The sequence below is a fragment of the Semicossyphus pulcher genome, unplaced genomic scaffold (genome assembly GCF_022749685.1).
Source record: "Semicossyphus pulcher isolate SPU_LCO1_2020_fin unplaced genomic scaffold, fSemPul1.0.p SCAF_4, whole genome shotgun sequence".
Classification (NCBI taxonomy): Eukaryota; Metazoa; Chordata; class Actinopteri; order Labriformes; family Labridae; genus Semicossyphus; species Semicossyphus pulcher.
The window spans coordinates 30,185,980-30,209,531 of NW_027211715.1; the positions used below are offsets into that span (position 1 = coordinate 30,185,980).

General features: G+C 42.0%; 1 protein-coding gene across 1 annotated transcript in view; it reads left to right on the forward strand.

Annotated features, from left to right (window-relative positions):
- The window catches only part of ror1 (receptor tyrosine kinase-like orphan receptor 1), a 159,604-nt gene that overhangs the window by 132,474 nt on the left and 3,578 nt on the right, over window positions 1-23,552 (forward strand). The window contains exons 5-8 of the mRNA XM_069680270.1: window positions 15,887-16,014; window positions 17,091-17,408; window positions 17,496-17,741; window positions 17,891-18,105. Coding sequence (XP_069536371.1) covers window positions 15,887-16,014; window positions 17,091-17,408; window positions 17,496-17,741; window positions 17,891-18,105 — 907 coding nt within the window. The remainder of the gene's footprint in view (window positions 1-15,886; window positions 16,015-17,090; window positions 17,409-17,495; window positions 17,742-17,890; window positions 18,106-23,552) is intronic.

A 23,552-nucleotide genomic window follows, 5' to 3' on the forward strand; every position in this document is an offset into this window, starting at 1 on the left:
GTTAAAGTTTTGTCAGTTTTCATCTTAAATTTAATGCCTCTCAAGGTGTCCATTATCAGGAATGTATTGATGACATCAAGGCCAGAACCGTCTTCCATGTGTAGTCTATACATTCCTGATAATGGACACCTCTAGGCATTATCCTGGTTATACTACAGTCACTTGCATAAGTTCTGGTAATCTGATAATTGCCTGAGTGCTTAACTATTGGGGGAAAAAAACATTACCATCCCATTAGTTTAGCAACAGGCAAAGCATTTCTGGTGCGCCTAACTCATAAAACACTTTGGCTCGGTTATAAGCTAGAAAGCTAACGGTATGTTAGCAAGATTTAAAGTTGACATCATTGCATGCGGTTAACTTAAAGCTCCTGTGAGGAGTTTTTATCTGGTTATGAGACAGACTAAAATTAATTATGATTACTCTTTATGAGCTACAAAAGCAAACGAGAACATCAGTGCCAACATTGATTATTTCTATAAAGTTATTTTTAATGCCTGAGACTGCTGGCAGGGGGGTAGGTGTCAGACAAAGTGATTAACTGCCTTTGTTTACATTTTCCAGAGCAAAAATTTAAAGTGAGTGATACATATGACTGTTAAAGAAAGTAGGATTTTTTGTTAAAAGCCACCACTTAAGCATGAACAGGAAAAATCAGCAAAGAGATAAGAGGTACGGCTTTGTCCACAGGGGGCGGCAAATTCGACATATTGAAAGTTCCTCACAGGAGCTTTAAAGTAGATATAATCTGACATGTGTGATGATTACTGATGTGATCCACATTATCAGTAATTTCAGAGGCGTAGTGCAGCTTATGTGTTACAGGCTGAGGCACAAAAGGACTGCCCTCAGTGTTGTTAACAACAGAAGTGTTACTGTTTTAATTTTCAAACTCTTGAGCTGTATCCCCGTCATGGATTTGTCATATTCTCCGAATGGGTTTGAAGGAATGTTGTGGTCAGTCACTGTTTTAATGACATGTTGGTTCTTTTATGATTTGCATACCGTAAATTGCAAACAGGCTTTGAATGCGTCTAAATGGTTATCCAATTGAGTCAGAGACTGATGCACAGCAGCACATTAACTTAGAGCAGTGAGCAGACAGTTTTACCAGAGCTACTTAGAAGGTGTCCATTATCAGGAATTAATGGTCCCCCTGCAGCCAATCAGAATTGAGTATTCGCCCAGACCACGGTATAAGAATGTAAACACTACCTTTATTTGTTTGTAGCTACACTGACACACGAGGAAAAACAAAGTCAGCCTGCTGAGACTTCACCTCTGTCCTCTGTTCCCTCACACACCCGGAGTAGACTGTGGCTTTATTTCCTTCTGCCTCTGAAGGCCTTTACCCACACGCAGCCACACATACGCACACTAAATAAAACACTAGAAGTGCACACACAGTCACTCTTACGAACCCTATCTCTCACACGTGTTTAGTTAAGCCCTCGGTGGGGCTTAATTGCCGTCTTGTTGTGGATTCTTTTTAGCGCGGTGCTGATTGATTGGGGATCAGGGCCCTAATATGGCTCATCTGGGACGGGCCCTTTGACATGGCCTGGTCCCAGGGCGCTGACACTGTTTGAAACCAGAGATCCCACCCCAGCCCCCTCCCACAAGCCTGGATGCCTCTCTGCTAAATGCTAACCCAGGTCAGGGGGCTTCACACACACACACACACACACAAGCAGACATGTGAACACACACACGTGGGGACTGTCATGATGTGTAGCCAGCTTTAACCATTAAAGCAATTTACATTATTAGGCGCTGGTGAAGGCGTTAGTCTGTCTCTACACGCTTTACCCCACACGGCGAGTTTCATACAGCACTCATTATGAACACGGCTTTCACACTCAGCTTGGACAGGGCCCACTTCCTGTTTCCTGTTTCCCAGAATCCCCTGTGTCTGCCTCTTGGTGATCCCGTTGGCAGGTCTGGTCAAGGTCAGGTCTGGTAAAGTCTGTGGTTTGAGAAAAGTGCGTGTGTTTTTGTGAATCACGGTTTCTCCCTGAGGGGGTTACAAGGCCTAGATGGGGTATGTGGGGTCTCCCTGAACTTTGCCCTCAACCTCCCATGAACTACACACACAAAAGCCCACATGTATGCAGACAAGTCCGCACAGAAAGTCTTTCTTGGTGCTGGTATTTGAGTGTGTGATAGAAACAGAGGTACCTTGAGTATTCCTCAGTAGAGCTGTTGTTCGCTTGGACTCCTATCCTCCAGCGCGAGTTTGATAATATTCAGCAATTTGTCGGGAGTAACAGGATCAATGCGGTTTGATCTAGGGAGTGTTGCCCTTTCAGTTGAATTCAGCTCATCAATGAGTTTTGTTTTTATTGGTCCTGGCGCCTAACAAATTGCATGTGTATGACCGGGGGACATTTTGGGTTTGGATGAAGCAGCTCTAAACTCCCCAGCCGTCTTCAGAGAAATATTTTACCAGGAAAAACATTTGGATGTCGCATTCACACAGCAGTGGTCTGGTCAAATGAGGACGTATGTGGTCCTGCTCATCATAAGCCTCTTATAAAAACACTTAGAGAAGACCTCTCCTGATCCTGACAGAAACAAACTTGTCCTTAACAAATTCAGTTTAGTGTGTTTTAAAGAGGTAACCATGTACTCTTACAATGGTGCTAGTGTCAAAAGGATCATCCGCTTTGATGCTTGTCATTTCCCTCCTTTGACAAATCGAGTAACGTCTGATTAAAGCCAAAACAGCCCAACGGTGGCCTTGAAGTGAACTGTGAGGACAGGGTGAGCTTCACTGTGAACACTCTCAGGCTGCCAGTAGTCGTTGAAAAAATCGAGCAATATCATGTAATCTTTCTAGACGCCTGTTCTCACTCCTTTTTCTTCTTCTGCTCCATAATGATACAATCATTTTATATGCAAAATTATGAGGTTTTAGTGTAACCTGAGTTGGTCTCTTAAGACAAGCATGTGGCCAGACAATTTAAGAAGAATGCAACCAGAGGACCGATCGAAAGATGGAGGAAGAGGACGAGAAGAGAGAGGTGTGTGTGCGAGTGTTATACTTAAACATTTAGTTTAGTGGTATCTTGAAGATCTCAGTTTCGTTGGCGATAAACAATAATTGCGGGAGCGCACTTCCAGATTTCTGCTTGTGAAGTCGCCACGGACACCCAGTCTTTAACTCTGCAAATGCAAAGGCTTTCATTGCAGTGGGCCACAGGCTCAATCACCATTGTGTTACCACATTCAGCGATAGATAGTGACTTAACAGACATTTATTTAAATGAAAATCTTCATGATTGTCACTTTAATTATAGCTACATGCATAAAATAAATGGTCTGCTGGATGGTATTCTTGCGTCTGTTTGGCCCATCCGTTAATCCTCACCCCCTCCAGATGAGGACTTTCAGGCTCTACTCAGACGAGGCTGAGAAGTTCATGCCAGTGACTGGAATTAAATAAAGATGACATGTAGCAGCTAGTGGCAGACAGCAGTCACTCAAAGAGGCATAACTTTAAGTCTGAATACAATTTAAATGGGTGAGTAATATGAACATTTAAGCCTTGTACAGCTGTCATGCACAGATCAATTAGCTTTAGAAACCAAAATCGTTTTTGTACCAGTTTGTAAACACATTTAATTATGCTTTAAAGCTCCAACGAGGAACTCTCAGTTTCTGTTGATTGTGGCGCCCCCTGTGGACAAAGTGGTACTGCTTATCTCTTTGCTTATCTTGTCCTGTACATGTGTAAGAAGTGTTTCTAGTCTTTCTTTTAACAGTGAAACATATCACTTGCTGTGAAGCTTTGCCATTGACAATATAGAAAAAAGGCTGATTTGGCAGCGTCAAGTTCATCGCCTAGTCTGATGGCTACCCACGGCAGTGGTTACAGGCATTAAAAATAACTATAAAGATGTAATCAATCTTGTTGCTGATGATCTAGTTTGCTTTTGTAGCTCATATAGAGGCATCAGTGTTCATTTCAGTCCGTTTCATAACCAGCCTTAAAGTTGGGCTTGTTAATATGGGGGCTAATGAGGATTGACTCGCTTTTGGAGCAAGCCTCAAGTGGCCATTTGAGGAACTGCAGTTTTTGACACTTCTGAATTGGCTTCATTTTTTAGACCCAGGTGCTGAACCTTAAGTATAATCCTTTTCTCGTAACCCTCGGAGACCTTAGACAACATGCCTGAACTCCCTGAATGTGGGGCACTGATGTGGGTTTTATTTGAAGGCAGAGAATGCAATAATTGTGGTGATACACACAGCACGAGAAGAAGGATAACCAGTGTATAAGTCATAAGTAGTCATCACCAAGTCATCAGTAAGTCATGCCGCTGCATTGCCTTCTGGTATAATGAGGCTACTATCAATGGATGTATTCATGCCTACAGAGAAAGTAACTGATATTTTCCACTCATGTTTAGTACCTGAAGGAATAACAGAAGGTGTTTACACTGGATAAAAACATACAAAGCACACTTTCATCATCTGTTACTTTACAGCTTTGTTTAACTGTGTCGGTGTATTATGGCGGATTTTCCTTAAACCAGACGTAAAGCCCTTCTTGTTTGTTTTCTGTGTGCCGCCGACACCTTTGACAGCACTGTGTGTTTAGAGGGATTATTTATTGGCTCCACGGTGCGACAGTGTTTTCCTTCCCCACAATACTGGCCTTTAGTGACTCTTAATCGCTCTCATCAAGGATTATTCCACTTTCCTGAGGAACCCACGCTCCTGTTCAGACGTGTGCGTTCTTGTTCCTTAAGCTCCGTCAGTAGCCAGTCAGCCAAAACATGTGTCCTCCTGTCTTCTTTAAGTGTCTGCCTTTGTGTGTTTAGATTGGGATCTGTGATCTAGGCAATAAGCTGTCGTAAATCATTGTGTGTGTGTGTGTGTGAGTGGAGGGGTTGGGGGGTTACATGCTGCCTAAATCACAGAAGTAGCTTCGCTCTCGGCGATCTCTTCTCCCCTGTAACGTCTTTTGTGCTCTCTTTGCTTTTCCTGTTATTATTATTTCCACACGGATGTTTCAAGGCGGCCTGGAGTCAATTCAAGGAGGAAAAATGAAAGACAGGAATTTTTATAGCAAAAAAGATGGGAAACAGAAGTTTTTTAATACAGCTCCAGGAGGGAAAAGTTTGGACCAATTTAAAACAAGCAGAGTATTTAAATATTGGACCAGATGCCTGTTTATCACTTAACAGCGTCTTTATCTTGTTAGGTGTAAATTCAATAAAAGGAAGAAGGCTTTAACAAGAAAGTGACTAAATCCACAGCCACCTACCACTGATCAATGGATATAATAATACATCAATGCTGGGGTAGAAGTAGCTCAGCCTGTAGGGACTTGGCTCGAAAACCGGAGGGTGGCTGGTCATTTTCTGGGTCGAGGTGTCCTTGAGCAAGGCACAGATTCCCCCATCTGCTCGGGGTGCATGTCGATTGGCAGCCTCACTCTGACATCTCTCTGTTAATGCATGTCTATAGGGTCCTGTTTGTGCATGTGTGTAGCATTTTTGCAAAAACAGAGTGAAAATTTCCCCTCGGGGATTAATAAAGTATGTCTTCTTCTTCTTCTTCTTCTTCATCACTGGAGGTTTTCAACTTGAAGCGCTCGGAGTGGCCACAAAGACTCTGGGTGTAGCTCTTTTTCTATGGCTGCATACGCTCTGTTCTTATTGGGAACAATTCAACAAAGACGCTTTAAAAATTATGTTTTGTTCAACAGCAGTCAGACTTTGTGCCCAAAGCGTCCGACTCTTTCCAGTCCTCCGCCCCTCTTTCCCCAAACTATCTCTTAATCTTTCTTCCACCTTCTCTCTATGACTTTACTTTCCCTCTTCCTCTATCCTTCTTTTCTGCTCTTTATTTCTTGTTTTTGTTGCTATCCCAAACCTTTGCGTTCTCTATCTGTCTTGTGTAATTTGTTTTCAGTGATCTCTACCACCAATAGGTCAGCGATTAGTCAAACAAATCTGCCCTCAGGTCCTAGTAATGGATTCTACTGTCTAACCCCAGTGCTCCATTTGTTTGTATGTGTCTGTCTAAACACCGCTCGGTTTATGTTAGCTTTTAGGACACACATCCTGCTAATTGACAGGCTGATTGACACCCTCACCCCCCTAACTCTCCACCCACACGGACCTCTGATACCCCGCAGTCCTCAGGGGAAGTGATGTCACCGGGTCGGTAGCGTTGTGAGGAGTGATGGGATTGATGTCCTCCCTTGCATGTTGAATCACCATGTGTGTGTTAACCCTGTTATTAAAACTCTTTAGCATCATCCACAGTCGTGACTTGTAGCCTGTGTGGGCAAAGACTCGGCCTTACAACAAATGCTTCAGTCTTCAGATCAGACACCAGCTGAGAGTCACTCTGTGGACTTAGATAAGATCAGCATGCCAGTTACATTTAATGAAATATTAAAAATAAAAACATGTTTAGTCTCTAATCAGGAGTATTTCCACAATAGGCAGCTTTATATAAGCCTAAAAACACAGACCCTGCTATGTCTTCTCTGGGAAAATTCCTCAGACTCACTGGAAGTGATGCATTTTAATTTTCTGGCAGCAGAAACAGTTGCCTGTTTGAATTAAATACAAGAACTGTGTTTAAAGCAGCGATAACCACCAGGCCTGTTGGCCATGGTCAGGCTGACTTTAACCCTTTGGGTAAATAACATAGACTGTATAAATAACGCATGTAGCCACCGGGACATCGACCATTAGTGACCTTTTCGAAGCCTTGAGTTTGGCATGTTTGCCGTCCCCATGTTAGTTTTCTGGAACCAAGTGTGATTAAAAAAGCCTAACAGTCTGTGCCCGTGGCTACTTCATTAGCTGGTGATCTAGCTAGCTAACCACTCTATCTGTGTTGGTAGCTGCATCTCTGCAGGGAAGACAACAACATCAATCCAGGCTGCCATCCACAGGTCACTACAAATATATCAGTGTATGACAGACACTGAACTAGCTAATAAGCCAGCTATCGACAGGGAGCGTAGAAACTAATTACTTATGAAAGTTAGTTAAGTAAATTATGAATAAAATAAAACCCTGGAGCACAGACTTCTTGAGGGGTCTGTTAGTACAGTGGTTCCCAACCTGGGGTCCGGGCGTATCGTGATAATGTCGTGTACCATGGCTTACAGATCGCATCGTGAGTTGCCCTGCGATTCCCACCCCTGGTGCACATGCTACAATACTTTGTTTGCACCTGCACTAGCATGCTGTGTAAAGTTAACACTGTCTTTGAACTGTTTACCTGTCTACTGTTTACGAAATGATTGCGGTTGTGATTACTTAGAGCAAGAAAATACTTGTTGTGACGTGTTCTGCACTAAATGCTCGGATGTATTACTTTAACTGTCTTGAGCCTCTTTACCAGTACCAGAAGCTACCGCGCTGTTTTCAACCTGAGCAGACAAAGAAAAAGAAAGTCAAACTTAAAGTGAATTCAAGGCAAACCGTCACATTATTTAAAATATTTATGACTCAACCAAGTGAAATCCATCCATGCTGTGCTCTCCACATCATCTCTTATGTTTCTTCATGTAGTTAGCTCTGACTCTCCATCCCTCTCTCTGACAGAAGCCTCTATTGTTGCCGTCAGTAAGCCGTCGTAGTAACACGAGGACCCAGGAGAGCTCGTTCCTTCTCCATTGTATCTTAATGCAGCTCTGAGCGGGCCCTCGCTCGCTGTTCATTCCTAGTGCGGTCACGGGCCACTGGCAGACCCCAGTCAACCTCAGCCTCTGGTGGCCATTTTGGCTCCCTGTCCGTGAATATCATTACACACTGCAGCCGTGCATACAATCTACAATTCATCTATGATATTTGAGTTATATTTCCTATAAGTGGACACCTTTATATGTGGGGCCGGATACATGAATCACTTCCCATAGGTTCTTGTTGGCATTTCCTAATACCTATTCCTGATTATTAATTCCTTTTTTAAACATGCTGATTAATGCTGAACGGATTTTGTTTTCTCATCATCTGTGTTGGACTTACTTTAAGGAAAGGAAATGCAGTCTCCTGAGGACAGCGACCTCGTGATTGTTCTTTGTTTTCTCCTTCTCATCCCCTCTGCCCATCTGCTGCTTTCCAGATCCACAAGTGTCTTAGATTAGTTGTTGGACACCTTCCCTTTAAAACACACCACTCACCATCTAAAACACATGTTCTCAAATACTCTCTTTAAAGGCACACGTTTGTCTTATTCTACTGAGCCACTGAGCTCAGGATCTTATTTAAACCTAACGATGACCTGTCGGATGACGTTTCTTCCGTATATAACTTTATCTTGATTAATTTAAATAAGACAAACTCCCCAAAACAAGGTTATAAAACAATTTAAATCAGACTTTTTATAAATACACTTATGGTTTTGTATATTTTATTCTGTTGTCTAAATCCTGATACATTTGGTTTCCAACCATCCATTGGTTCCCTTTCAGCTCTCTACAGCACTAAAATGTGTTTGCATGATGTCATGCATCCCAGAGAACGTCATGTTGGCATTTTGTCACATTATTGTGGCCGGGTAAACCAGTTTTATTGCATACTAAATGTATGCATATCTTTCATATCAATATGAACAACACGTCTGAATTCTGCGTATTCATGTCCAAACTTTAGTGAAATTAATTAATATTATTCCACTGAGTCACTGAGCTCAGGAAGCTGTTGGATTTAGTTTCTTCCGTACATCACCTTATCTTGCTCGGCTTACAGAAAAATAATAACCAAATTCCCCCCAAAATAACTTTATAAAATAGACTTTTTATAACTCCACTCGTGGTTTTGGACAATTTATTTTGCTTTTAGCATGTCATGAGCTCTATTTCTATTCCTGTTCAACCATGCTGCTGGGGTTTAAAAATAATACAACAAATTGGTTTCAAGACATGCTTTGGTTTCTAGAAATGAATCAATGGCTGCATGAAGAGTATAAAAATAGATTTAAACAATTGAATACTTTATGTTAATAGTTTGAAGTTTTTTACTTATTAACCCAATTTTATTGGGGTTTTTTGTCAGGCAAATCATGATTAATAAATAATAATACTTGAAACAAAACAAAACATGTCTTAATTAATGAATAAACAATAACAAATCATGCAAAAAAAAATAGTAATAGTGAAGCCATCTCCACTCCCTTCCTGGTTTCATGAAGAGCGCCACCCACTGACCATAATCAGTAACCATGGGAGCACGCATCTCAATTTAACCAGATGTCTACGAATGGCTCCCTTTGTCATGGTTTTAACTCTTGATTTTTCTTGACTGTTTGTCTTCATCTGAGCGTCGAGTTTGTTTCTTTTTCTTTGGATTTTCACTTCTTGTTGAAGTTGTATCTGTAGTCATCGATCTTTTCTTTGTTTGTTCAGCCATAGTAGATTACTGTTTACTCGCAACACTTGCAGAGACCGGAAAAGCAGCCGCTTAGCTCCGCCTACCCTCTCTGGCAGACCAATCACTGCTGGGTGATGGAAAACGCGTCACTAACTGGGCGCCGCTTGTGATTCTTTCCAAGGAAGTCGCACCAGTCACCCAGTCTGTAATACTGCAAATACAGAGGCTTTCATCAGTGGGCCATCGGCTCCATCACCATTGTGTTACATCATTCGGCGATAGATAGAGACTTAACAGACATTTATTTACTTGACAAAGTTCATGATTGTTACTTTAATAACACAAATAACAAAAATTTAGTGGCATCCTCACGGTGGTGACCTCACTCCTCCCGCAGCTCACCTCCTCTTCTCTCAGCGCCCTCAGCAGCTCCTGAAACGACACCCTGACATCTAAAATGTCAACGAGATCCTCCCCCTGCCCCAAATCCTTTCTGCAACCCCTCCGACAAAGAGTGTTGAGTTTCACATCCTCTTAACCCCAAAACTCAACGCGAGCCCGTCATCCTGCCCCACAGCCCCTCGATGACAAGCGCCAAAGTTTACATGGTGATGTTGAAGATTAGTTTCATAATCAAAACATAAAGTGAATCATGATCCCGACAATGAAATCTGAGGCAGGAGGAGTTTGTTTATTGGGAATAAACAGAGCCAGAGCTACTGTAGCAACGTCCCGCACTGTGTACGCTGTTTTTATGGGTCTTTATGTCTAGCAGTGTAGTTTGGATGGATAACACACTGACAATGACATAAAAGAGAGAAACGTGGATGCTTTGCTTTGGCATAAACCAACATTTCCAAATAATGTGGTGATCTCTCTTTAATTTGTTTATCTATGACTTATTTTTTACTGTGTTTACTTGCTGCATTTAGTAGTCTCTTGTGATTCAGAGATTTGCAGGAGTGCGGCTCATGGTGAGAGAGAGGTGGAGGAAGAAAAAAGGGAATGAATCACCCATTTTTGTGGGCTTTAACTTTTAACCTTTCCAACTTTAGAAAACTTTCTCTTTCCTCTTACTAGCACATGTGTCACCGTCCTCAATCCCTAACCCTCTGAGGTGTGTGCGTCATTTTGTTTATTTCCTTTGTTTAGTTCCTCTAAAAAGTGGGCTGCCTCATTTTACCGCTGCAGCCAATGTATCAGTATAAAATTCAGAGAGTTATGTTATTGTGTTACGGCATTTTACCCAGAGGATGACGCTATAATCTAGCCAAAAGCTTTGTCACGGACATGCGGCGTCATGATCGCCACTGCAGCCGCCATCCTCACGGCAATCAACGTTACCGTAGGCTGGGCTCATCTACCGCACCGGTAGCTAACAGGACTGCAAACTAGACATGGCAAAAACAGATGGTAGATAAAATGCTCTGCTTGAAATATTAAATTATGGCATCTCCTCCTTCTCCTTCATTAAAAATTCCTGAACCTGCATAGGCCCCGCCCACTATGACCCGTCCATTTCTCCTTTTGTAATATTACAGCCGAAAACAAAACACGTCTCTGCCATCGTTTAGTGGACACTTGTTGAAACTTAGCTAGCTTGAAATGTGGTAATTAGTAGCAGTAACGTTAACGTTAGTAGTCAGTAGTGAGTTTGCAAACATTACAATGGCAGTTACAGCTGGCCCCATTGGTTACACATAATGATATGCATAGCGTCACCCCGTCCTTTAACGGGATTGGCTCCTTAGGTTTGTGAGGTCTCAAATCTGCCAGTCTGAAAGTGTGTTGTTCAGCCTGTCCTTGGTACACTGCAGTTTAAAAGCAGACAGGCCCAGCCATGGAGATGACTGCTCATGCTGTCCCTGATATGTCTTGTAGCACATGAAAGACACCACATGGAGATGTTTACAATGTTAAGCACTTGATTTGCACTGGAGGGGGGCTTTAATAAATAGCTGTAAAAGACTTTTTCGTGTCTTATATTCCACTGTGACATATTTCGGATTTCACAGTACCTTTATTTGAGTCTTTGCCAAGGCAGCAGCTTAAAAAGTTTCACATACAGAACAAACAACAGACTCAAACAAGCAGAAGTTACATCAAACAATAAATGAACAGCATTCAGCAATAAGACAGGTGAATTCACTGATCAAATGAGCTTTAATCCTGTTTTTATAACCTTCAAAGCTAATAAAATGTTCCAGTTTAAGGTGACCCTGTAGCTCAGACCAAGACGAGGGAGCAAACACATTAAAAGCACATGGACAGTTTAAATCGTTTGATTAGAGATTGTAACTTAACTGTTTACTGGGACCTTTTTAAAGTGATCAGATAAGACGTGTGTCGACATGACCCTCAGGTTTAACTTTTTCAACATAATTGAAGTTTTTCTTCTTTTAAAATAATCAAATCAGGAAGACTGGAGTTAAACACCTGACATTAAACCACTGATATTTTACTGTGCCACCTTGCTTGTTTGCTCACTTCATAAGTGCACGGTTTTAGAGAACATACAGAAAACTGTCACAACCCATCAGGATGTGTTAAGCCTGCAGCTACCAGCTAACCTCACTCTCATTGGTGTGAAAGTATGAAACCATATAGATGTGAATCAGAGTGGAGCTGGAAAAAAAACTGCTTCTTTGCGAGTTCTTCCCACATCAATAATGAGGTTTGGATAAATCTAATTGGACGTTGAATCGGTGTCCTCATACCTTCTCTGAGTCCTGTGGTTCTGTTTAGATCTGGATTATAGATCTGGACTCGGAGGGAAAGGCCGCTCCTTGTAATTAACTGTTATAAAACGTTACACAGCGGGCCCGTGGCGTTGGTGTGTAAAATAAAAGGCCTGAACAGCCATCCACTGTTTACACAAATAGCAACCGCACTTGGCTCTCCCGGCCGGGAATAGCTCTCACACACACAGAGAGAAACACAAATGGGTACACACAAACAAAACTACAGAGAAACTTCCAGAAAAGCTCTCAAAAGTCTCGCAGTGATTCGTTTATTCTAGATCCTATTTATTTCTCTCTTTTCTGCTGTGCTCGACAGAATGCAGACACTTCAATAAAAACCTCTCAGACGCAGATCTCAGTCTGAAAGAAATTAAAATCCAGAAAGCAGGAGGGGGCAACCTGTGATTTGTTCTGACCTGGTTCGGTTGAGGCCGCTCTGACCGGTCAGAGTTGTAATTTGCTTGCTGCATTGTGGCGGATCGTCTGCTCTCCCTTCTCATTTACTTGTCTGTGTGTGGCTCCATGTGAGTGTATTCACCGTCCTACGTGACGCACGACCAAACTAACCTCTCGGCTGCCTGGATACACTACAGCTCTAACATTTCATCCTATATCTGTCTGTGTGTGTGCTTCTTTATGCTTTGCTTCATTACATTCGGCGTTGTTTAAGCTACGGCTGCAACTTCAATTGTTTTGAAAGTGAATTTTTACACTTTCTATTAATTGTTTAGTCTATAAAATAATGCTCAATTTATCCAAGCCCAAAGTTACGTCCTCAGAAGGCTTGAAATCCCCAAACTGTATATGTACAAAATAACAAAAAGCAGCAAATCTTTACATTTAAGAAGCTGGAACCAGCAAATGTTTAAAAAATCATGCAAACCAATGAATTCATTTAGTTTTGATCAGTTTTATGGATTCAACAATCAACAATCCCTCCAATCAATCATCTAGTTTTCTCTCTCTTTACAGCTTTACTGTCCGACATGATTTTCACCTAAAGAGATGACTCTCTTTGCCAAAGGAAAATATCTCCTGTAGCAGTTTGTGGCTGGATGAAGGGGTGCTAAACCCTCTGCAGGAACACCACAACATGAACTGATTATTAGCAGAGTCCACATTTTAGTAGGAAATTACATATTCAGGGTTTAAATCTGCTTAAAACTGTATTAAGCTGTAAATGCAGCGTTACCATATCTCCATGGAATCAGGAGTATGCAGACCACTACCCTATAGTGTGTGTGTGTGTGTGTGTGTGTGTGTGTGTGTGTGTGCGCATTAACATGTGTGTGTCCATGTCTGGAAAGCCCATTTAGATCAGCACAGACAGGGGTAGAGAGAGAGAGAGAGCTGACCTTGAACCTTCAGTCACTTAACACTCCTCAGAGAGAGGGAACCTCATGACCCCACACTCACACCGAACTACACACCTTTTGAAGATATGTGTGCGTGCGTGCGTGTGTGTGTGTTTCTGCAAACATGTTCATGATCCCAAAACATCAAATACAGCAGTTCAGTCTGCGCCTTAAGCTTCAAATTATGAAGATCTAGGCACTCCTAGATGTACTCTGCGCGTGCGGTCAAGTAAGCACGATAAATATTCAGCATCTGGATCGACTTTCAAAATAAAGCTGTCAAGTAAGGGATAATAAATAAGCAATGTCTTGTTATATTTTCAAAATAAAGCTTGTCTGTCTTACATTTACATTTCTCTTTTGACGGCTTTAACACGTGATACACTTTGTAAAACAGTCACGATGAGGCACCAAAACTCTTACTGAGATACTTATTCACGTATGATTTAATAAATGTACGTAACATTCACTAAATTCAACGTCTTCAAAGATGGAATAAACAGTTACTGTTTGTATAAAGTGTAAACTGGACCCAACCTGCACCACGTTGTTTTCAGCTGACTCTTTAGGGCTTTTTAATGTAGCTTTACAGTTTGCAGAGTAATTAGTGTATTTCACACGCTGTTACATTCCTTACAAACTACCTGACTCGACAGTTAACAAAAGCAGCAGACATGGAAGGATGATGGGAAGCATTAAGACTCAAGAGGCTCTATCTTCAGATAAACACATAGTGAAATAAAGCATTTAAATTAAATAAAGTAAAATATTACTTGAAGTAGTTGTAAATCGTGACATTTATAGTGTTTTGTGTAGTGTGTATTTTGTATACATAACTCAAAGTTCTCAAAGTTGTTCAAAGTTTCGCTGCTTAGTCAGCGTCAGATGGATCGCTTCTGTTTGCCATAACTCAAACTGTAGTGTCTAGAGCATGAAGATGTTCTTTCAGTGAGCCAATAGCTACAACATTGGTCTTTTATGCTGCAGGTTTTGTGTGTGTTTGTGTGTGTGCGTGCATGCACAGTGGCATCGTGCACTTCTTTATATATATATATATGTTGTGGTTCTTCCTGGTCTTAAAGTCCCCAGATGGCAGGATTTAAAGCACACGACACGGCGATCTCACGCTGAGAGAATAGACTGCTATAGTCAGCATGTGGTTTGTGTGTGTGTGTGTGCATGTGAACGAGAGAGGTGAGAGAGCAATAAAAAGGGAGGGCGATAAATGGATTAAGATAGAGACTTAATACAGAAAAAGGGAACATAGAAAAGAGCCCCAAAAAATCACAGAAGGAAGTAAAAGTTGTGAAAACATGATCATCAACCCCTTCTCTCTCTCTCTCTCTCCCTCTCTCTCTCTCTCCGTCTCTCTCTCTCTCTCTCTGTCTCTCTGCATGTGTTTCAGATTATGTCTCATGGTGTCATCTCTCTGCCATAAGCAGAAATAAAGTCAAACAGCCAAACATTAATTTCTAATGCGGTTTTTAACTGTGCTGTGAACTTAGATGTGTATGTGTGTGCGTGTGTGTGTGTGTGTGTGTGTGTGTGTGTGTGCGTGTGTGTGCGTGTGTTTCAGATCTCTGCCTGTGACTTGAATGTGATTTATCTTTAGCCAACATAAATCACATTATCTTGATTTAGGATCAGTAAACTTTAAAAATGATAAACTATGAGTTGTCTTAGCAGTCGTCTTCATCTTCTTATCTTCTTACAATAATCTTACAATAGTGCATCCTCAAAAAGTGCAAATAAACATCAGAACACAAATATTTTTATTCAAATTTTCTAAATGTAGCAGGAACTGTAGATTTGAGATTAAAATAAAAAGCTATTATTTTCTTTGAAAAATAAAAACAACACTGTGGAATTACAAACTGATTAAGAAAACAGTATTTGTTTTCAAAAGGAAATACATAAAATTATAATGAAGCCAGAAAGGTAAAATCACAATGAAATCTCTTCCTCCTCTGCAAGTGGCGTAGGGTTGTTTTGGGGGCAAATGCCTTCATGGTTTAGCTCAAAGCTAAAGCTAGCTATCAGCTTTCCAACTGTGTAAAAAAGCAGCTAGAAAAAGTTGCTAATATGCAGCGGTGACCTGCATCTTCAAGAACACGAAAGATGAGCAAACATGGAAATAGTTTTTGTTATTCAAGTTGGAAATACTCCGAACATTTTTTAAAGAAAATAACAGTGTAAGAATAAAATATACACATTTATAGGCAACGTCAGGGTCCTTTGAAGAGAGCTTGAGTGCGTTTCCCCCCATTGAAGTGCTACTCGTTGGTTTTGTGTTTGTGTTCTAACATAGACTGCCCTCTAGTGGAATGTCTGTGTTTTGCACCATGTTCAGACATCTGTAACTCTGCAGATGTATGTGTACATTTTCTGCCCTCTCTGTTACCAAACATGCCCTAACCTCTTCCTTCTGTCGTCTTGTGTGTTTCAGGGAGGAGTTTGATGAAGAGGGATTCTGCCAGCCGTACAGAGGGATCGCCTGCGCTCGCTTCATCGGCAACCGCAGCATCTTCGTCGACTCGCTGCAGATGCAGGGCGAGATCGAGACCCAGATCACAGGTGAGAAACAAGCCACGTGTACATGTGGGTTTGACCAACGTATTTATCAATCAGATTTTGTTTAATGTGCTTATTACCTTTACATCCATGCATTCATGCATCTATGTTTGACACTAAAGTAAAGCCTCGTTGTTTGCTCAATGAAAATCTGAAATCCTGCTTTCATACAGCAACTTTAAGAAGCATTTCTGTCTTGATTAGCCAAACCCTACCCTATTTTTCTTTAGCAACCAGGTCATTATCATTTTCAAACACTAAATCAAGGAAAACCATCTGATGAGGAAGACCTTTAGGAATGTTAGCCTGTACTAATATGCAGTAGGAAGACAACAGGATGCTTATGGAGTTCAAAAGAAGTTCAGTGGGGTCGTCACGCTGTGTGAAGCCCAAACAGCCCGCATAATGTTATTCACGACTGTGTCTGTCTGTGTAAATATGTGTTATTGATTGCGTCTGTGCAGCTGTCAGCTTTTTCCCTGAATGGTTCAGGGACAAAGGGCCATGAACTTTGACTCTAATCTGAAACCTCAAGCATGAGTGATAATTAAGATTTATGATGCCACAAAATCGTACTGTAAGGCTACAGTAGGACTTCACAATCTTGAATTTAATATCACTTTCACTGATCTTTAGGATCTTCTTATTCAAGCAGCATGTTCTGTAGGAGCGTGTGGACGACTGCCAGCTTCAGTTATCCACTTTATAATAGCTTGTCTTCTCTTCACCCCCCGCAGAGCTGCTGTCCTGATAATCAGAACCACAGAGAAGCACATGTTAGCAATGACTGAACGGTCAGACTATGAATCATACATTTAAAGCTGCAGCTTACACTGTCAGCTTCCCTCTTTGATCCTTTTGATGTATTCAGACGCTCAAAAGTCAGAAGCAAGAGACGAGTGAAATAAGCCTATAATCACACTACTCTCTTACGTCGAAGAATCCAGCATTGCCTTTTATATTTGGTGAAAATATTTCCAAACGGTTGGCAGAGAAGAGAATTCTTACCAACAATTTAGACCAAAACAAACGAGATATTATTTAAGTTAATATTCATCTCATTTCTCCCCTCTTTCCAGCGGCCTTCACCATGATCGGGACCTCCAACCATTTGTCCGATCGTTGCTCCCAGTATGCCATCCCCTCCCTCTGCCACTTTGCCTTCCCGTCGTGCGACCGCAGCACGGGGGCCGACAAACCTCGAGACCTCTGTAAAGACGAGTGCGAGATCCTGGAGAACGACTTGTGTAAGACCGAGTACATCATCGCCCGCTCGAACCCCATCATCCTGAAGAGGCTGAAGCTGCCGAACTGCGAGGACCTGGCTGCGTCCGACAGCCCCGAGGCCGCCAACTGTCTGAGGATCGGCATCCCCATGGCCGAGCCCATTAACAAGAGTAAGAGAGTGCTTGCAGATTACGTTGCCTCCTTTATTGCTACTGCTAAAAGAGACTATTATTATTAATCACCTTCCTCTCCTCCAGATCACAAGTGCTACAACAACAGCGGGACAGACTACAGAGGGACAGTCAGCATGACAAAGTCTGGGCGGCAGTGTCAGCCGTGGAACTCCCAGTACCCTCACAGCCACACGTACCTGGCCGTCCGATACCTGGAGCTCAACGGAGGACACTCGTACTGCCGTAACCCTGGGAACAAACACGAGGCTCCCTGGTGCTTCACGCTGGACGAAGGGGTCCGCATGGAGCTCTGTGACATCCCCATCTGTGGTGAGAGCGCAAACATGTTTTAAGTCAATAAGATTATTTTTATTGTGTGAAAATGTGGTAACAATAAAAGTGCACGACAAAAACAAACATACAGAACATGTTCTGTACGATATGTATCTAATGCTATCCTTCTCCACCCCTCCCTGCAGACTATAAAGACAAGTCTGGCGGCGGCAACATGGAGATCTTGTACATTCTGGTCCCAAGTGTAGCGATCCCGTTAGCCATCGCTTTGCTCTTCTTCTTCATCTGCGTGTGCCGCAACAACCAGAAGACTGCCCGGCCTCCTGCTCCTCGCCAGCCCAAACCGGTCCGAGGACAGAACGTGGAGATGTCCATGCTCGCTACCGCGTACAAGCCGAAGGTAGAGCAGCACAGTCACAGCACATGGAGGGGAAGATGGAGGCATGTCTGCGCTGCCTCACTAAGATTTAACATACTAGTATCCCTTAGAATACCAGATTCATATATCAAAAGATTGAAGATCTGCCGAATGGCATTAGAAGATTTCAGGCAACTGCAGTGAGAGATACAAAGAGATCTCGTTATGCCATTTTCCCTGACTCTGCGGGCACTTATCTAAAAAGTCCAGGGTTTGACACCATAGACTGTACAAAAAGATGGACGACATGACAGCTCCCTAAAAGTGAAGCCAAACCCTCTCTATCGCCCCCTGCTGACTGGCTGCAGTATAGCTCATAAAGCCCGCCTCCTCCATGTTAACAGATGGAACATGAGTCAAACTATAAAATCTAAATACACGTCAAATACATTTTTCTCAAACATGGTTTCTGTCATTATAGTTAGTTCTTATCATGCTGATTTACGTCAATGTGTGCATTTTTCTGACAAGTTTATTTTTAATTAGTTATTTGATGCTGTCAAAAGGATGATTGACAGCTCTGTTGACAAATCCGGCTCCTGCAGCCGATCTGTTCTGGATTAGCAGAGCGGAGGAGGAACGGCGAGAGGAGACGTAACTAAAACAATCACTACAGTCATTGAAGTTTACATATCTGTGAACTCAGAAGAAGCTCTTCTGCTGTTAAACACGCCGGCATGCAGGATCTTGTTTTTTTCACTAAGTTAAGTTATGGCTATGGCGGCTCCACACGTCGATCTCTACTGCGCAACTCTGGCTCCAACTGACGTCACCATCGCAAGATGGCAGCGCCTATCACTGGAGCTATTTTGGCTTCAATTTCGTACAATGAGAGCAGATGGAGACGCGTCGTCCATCTATATATACAGTTATTCTTTGACATGCAAAGGGAGAGCATGTTAACTGAAGCTAGCTTGCTTGTAGCATGATTGTTACAAATACATTAATGCAAGGTTAGTTAAAGGCTGCTATTGTATTTTATAGACCTGTAAACCTTGACCAAATAACTTTATAGATGCACTTAAAGTATGAGAAGATCAGCGGATAACATTTTTCTGTTTTATATGTATATATTTCACTGATAGGTGATCTGGATTTTTGACTTTTCAGGGTCTGATTACAGAGAAATATTAAAATAGAATCCATTAAACGATCTAGTTACTAATCTGCAGATAATGCTTGTATCTTTGATGAATACAAATATATTACTACCTTGCATAGAACCCTATTTTTATACAATCTTTCCACTGCTGGCAGAGCCCTCTATGTGTCAAGCTGGGATATGTTGCTGCATGCTGGAGTTACCGGCTTCAGTGTGTGTGTGTGTGTGTGTGTGTGTGTGTGTGTGTGTGTGTGTGTGTGTGTGTGTGTGTGTGTGTGTGTGTGTGTGTGTGTGTGTGCGCTTGTGTCTAGAAGTGACCTGTCGAAGACGCAGCTTCAGATCTCTATCATCAGAGCTCAGCAGCTCCAGGAATGTTGGACTGCAGCTCTTCTCCTCTCTGTTTATTTCTCTCTGTCTCACTGTCTCTTTTTCCACATCTCTCCTCCTTTCACTTAATCCATCTCTCTTTGTTTCTCCTCTTCTGTCTCTCCCTCCATCCCTTTACCTCTGGACCTCTTCTCTCCTTTCACCGAACCTCTTTGTAATGTAGATCGAGCCCCCGCTCTGCCAGCCAGCCAACACATAGCTCACTGTATCATATTTCTTTCAAGGTTGCACTCTCAGTCACATGCCGTCTGTTTATCTTTTTCCACATTATTCTGTCGGTGGTGTGCTATCTAGACAGCGTGTCTGCAAACCAGAGTTTATTCTCAAGGTAATGTGTATAATATTACCATCAACAGCTCGACAAAGAACCACAAAAAGTCACTGAAGCGTCAGAAGTCGTTAATATCTGTGGTTTATTTAGTATTTCTGCAGCGGCGTAAATGTTTCCCTGACGTAAAAAGGAATCTCTCCTCGCTGTGTTTAGATGACGACCTTGTGTCTGCAAAGAGTCGAGGTCGTCATGTAAACACAGATACAAGAGATCAAAGAAGGAAACTCAAAGAGTGACAGCCGTGCAGTTATGCAATTTTACAGTACATTTAAAAAGGGCTTTGTGGACTACAGGGGCCTGAAATATGGTTTACACATATCAGAACACATAATCGTCTATTTTAAGATGTAAAGGGAAAAAAGAAGAGTGCAGTTCTCTCTGTTTTCTGGACATTTTTATTAATTTAAAAGAATTACTAGAATATTTGGGTAAATGAGGATGTAATTTAATTTAATTTACAGAAATTTCTTATGGCTTTCCCTGACTAAAGATTTACCTAATTGACTATTAGTTATATTTTATGCCAATAGTAAACTATATTAATTTAAAGTGGTAATCTCGAAGATCTCAGTTTCGTTCTCTTTCAATAAACAGTAATTGCTCTCCACCTTGGCAAGGCGACGGCGATTGTAACTCTTGATTTTCCTGGCTGACGGTCGCTTTCCTTTTTAGACTGTTTGCTTCATCTGAGCGTCGAGTTTGTTTTTTTTCTTTGGATTTTCATTTATTGTTGAAGTTGTATCTGTAGTCATCCATCTTTTCTTTGTTTGTTCAGCCATAGTAGATTACTGTTTACTCGCAACACTTGCAGAGAGCGGAAAAGCTGGCTGGTGGAAAACGCCTCACTAAATGTCCGCCGCCGATTTTTTCCACAAAAGTTGCCACACACACCCAGTCTGTAATACTGCAAATACAAAGGCTTTCATCAGTGGGCCATAGGCTCAATCACCATTGTGTTACCTCATTCGGCGATAGATAGTGACTTAACAGACATTTATTTAAATGAGAATCTTCTAGATTATTACTTTAACAATCAGAATATATATTTCTTGCCGGATCAAAAAATGTTTTGAGTTGCAGGGATGAAAAAGAATGCTTTATATAACATTGTTAGCATTTTGCAGCATGACAGAATAAAGATCTGTAGTGAAAAGCCTTTAGAACGTAGAATATACAAGCGCACCGCAAGAGAGATGCCTGCTTACGATAACACAAAAGCAGTAATGTTGTTTACTCTTAATATGCCAGAAAAACAAGCAAAAACAAAGCAATTATTTTAACCTAGTATAACATTGGTCCAATCCAAATCTCCACAATCACAGACCCGCTGTGTGTGTGACGTGTGCTGTCCCACTGTCAAGTCATCAAGTAGCCTCGGTGAGGGCTCTGATGTGGACACTTTCTGTGACTCCGCATATCTGCAGACTTTTCCATGGGAATTACCAAGAGAGCCCTCACGCGCTGCACGCCTAACGTCGGTGAAGTCTGTGAGGGTTCATTGCAAAGGCTTTTGGGTGGAGATTGGGATTTGGCAATTGTCTCCTCCCCTGCTTCAGCTCTCCGGACTGTATTTGGGAGATTGCTGGCTTCTTTACGTTGATTCAGTTAGCCTTAGCCTGGTGCTAAGCTGCTAACTAGCTTACTTACTAACCAGTAAAAATCAGCTAACACAACACATGACCCTTTGTCTTGTACTTTCTGCTGAATACTGTAACTCAACGACCCACAGAAAACATGCTAGACTTCTCATAACAAACCTGACAGACTAAGTAAAATGCATACATTACCCACAAGACCACCTTCCTTCCCAAGCAGACAAACAATCGACAGACAAGGTTTTTTTTCTGCAACAACTTGACCAATTAAAAATGAGCTGTGTAACACTTTTGGTCACCGACTAGGGGGCAGCCCTAAAATGTATGTAATGTATATTATTGTCAAGTCTCTCATCTCCAACAGTCTTATCTTCAACTTTGTCTTGGCTTAGGGTTAGGCTGCTACCCAGCAGGCCTTGCTTCAGGGTCAACAAGGGGTCATTGCCTGTGACAATCCATTTAGACACACATAAACGCACGCACACACAAACCTGCTGCGGTGTGAGGAGGATCTGAGGGTTTGGGTGTGGGGAGGAAAGAAACCCATAACTAAAACCATCTGTGTCTCTCATAACATCAGCAGACCCCTACACTCGCCTCACACACACACACACACACACACACACACACACACACACACACACACACACACACACACACACACACACACACTGCACCCCCCTCAGAGATCATACAGGCCTGTGTGTCTCATTTCTGCTCACCGAGGAATTTCATTATTCATCTCAGAGTTCCTGGAATCTGAAAATCTCTGCCAACCTCTGCTCACCTTTTATCTTCAAGTTCAGCTACACACACACGCGCCTACTGTACCTCACTCTCTGTCACACACAGAAATCCCCTCTCCCTCTCTTCCTGAGATCACCTGGAAAGTTCTGACATATGAGACTTTTATCTGAAATCATTGAGGATAAACAGCATACAAATTTGGAGAGATCACACACACATTTTAAAGAGCAGCTCCGGTCATGAAATGCTCTGCTTGAAATAATAAATTGTGTCAGATTTTTTTTCCCCTGCAAAATACATTTAATTACTTTCCCAAGTCATCTCCTCCTTCTCCCTCATTAAAAATTCCTAAATCTGCATAGTCCCCGCCCACTATGCACATTTCCAACCGCCCCCTCCATCACAAAAACGGAACACGTCTCTGCCATCGTTTAGTGGCAACTTGTTGAAACTTAGCGAGCTTGAAATGTAGTAATTAGTAGTAGTAACATTAATGTTAGTTGTCAGTAGTGAGTTTGCAAAAATTACAATGATGGTTACAGCTGGCTCGCACATAGCTGAAGTGGTCGCCATGGGTTGCACATAATGATCTGCATAGCATCACCCCGTCCTTTAACGGGACTGGCTCCTTAGGTTTGTGACGTCTCAAACCTGCCAATCTGAAAACGTGTTGTTCAGCCTGTCCTTGGTACACTGCAGTTTAAAAGCAGACAGGCCCAGCCATGGAGATGACTGCTGATGTTGTCCCTGATATGTCTTGTAGCACATGAAGAACACCACATGGAGATGTTTACAAGGCTAAACACTGGATTTTCACTGGAGGGGGGCTTTAACTGTAATTTAACTGGACCATTTCACAGTTCAGCTCAGTACTGTTTGATTTAGTATTGAAAACAAACCTTCAGTCTCTATTCTTCTCTGTGAGAGTAAAAGACTGATAAGAAAATGTCTTTCCTCTCAAAGAAGGCTGTTTTTCTGTTAATTCTGCATCTTATTCTCCACTCTTACAGACAGAGGGATTCATATCTTCGTCTCTTTTAAGCTGAAACTTGTTGATATTTTTCAGCTGTGAATTTGTTGCCAGATTTCACGACTTTCCCACATTGCTGTCCAAAGGCTTGAAGGGATCATTCAGAGCTGATGTAATGGAGTCTGATTATGACAATTATCAACTCTCAGGGCTGCACTTATGTTTGTTTTTACAGCTCAAACACATACTTGGTGTTATATTAGGCTGTTCGCCTGCATTGAATTAGAAACACTAAAG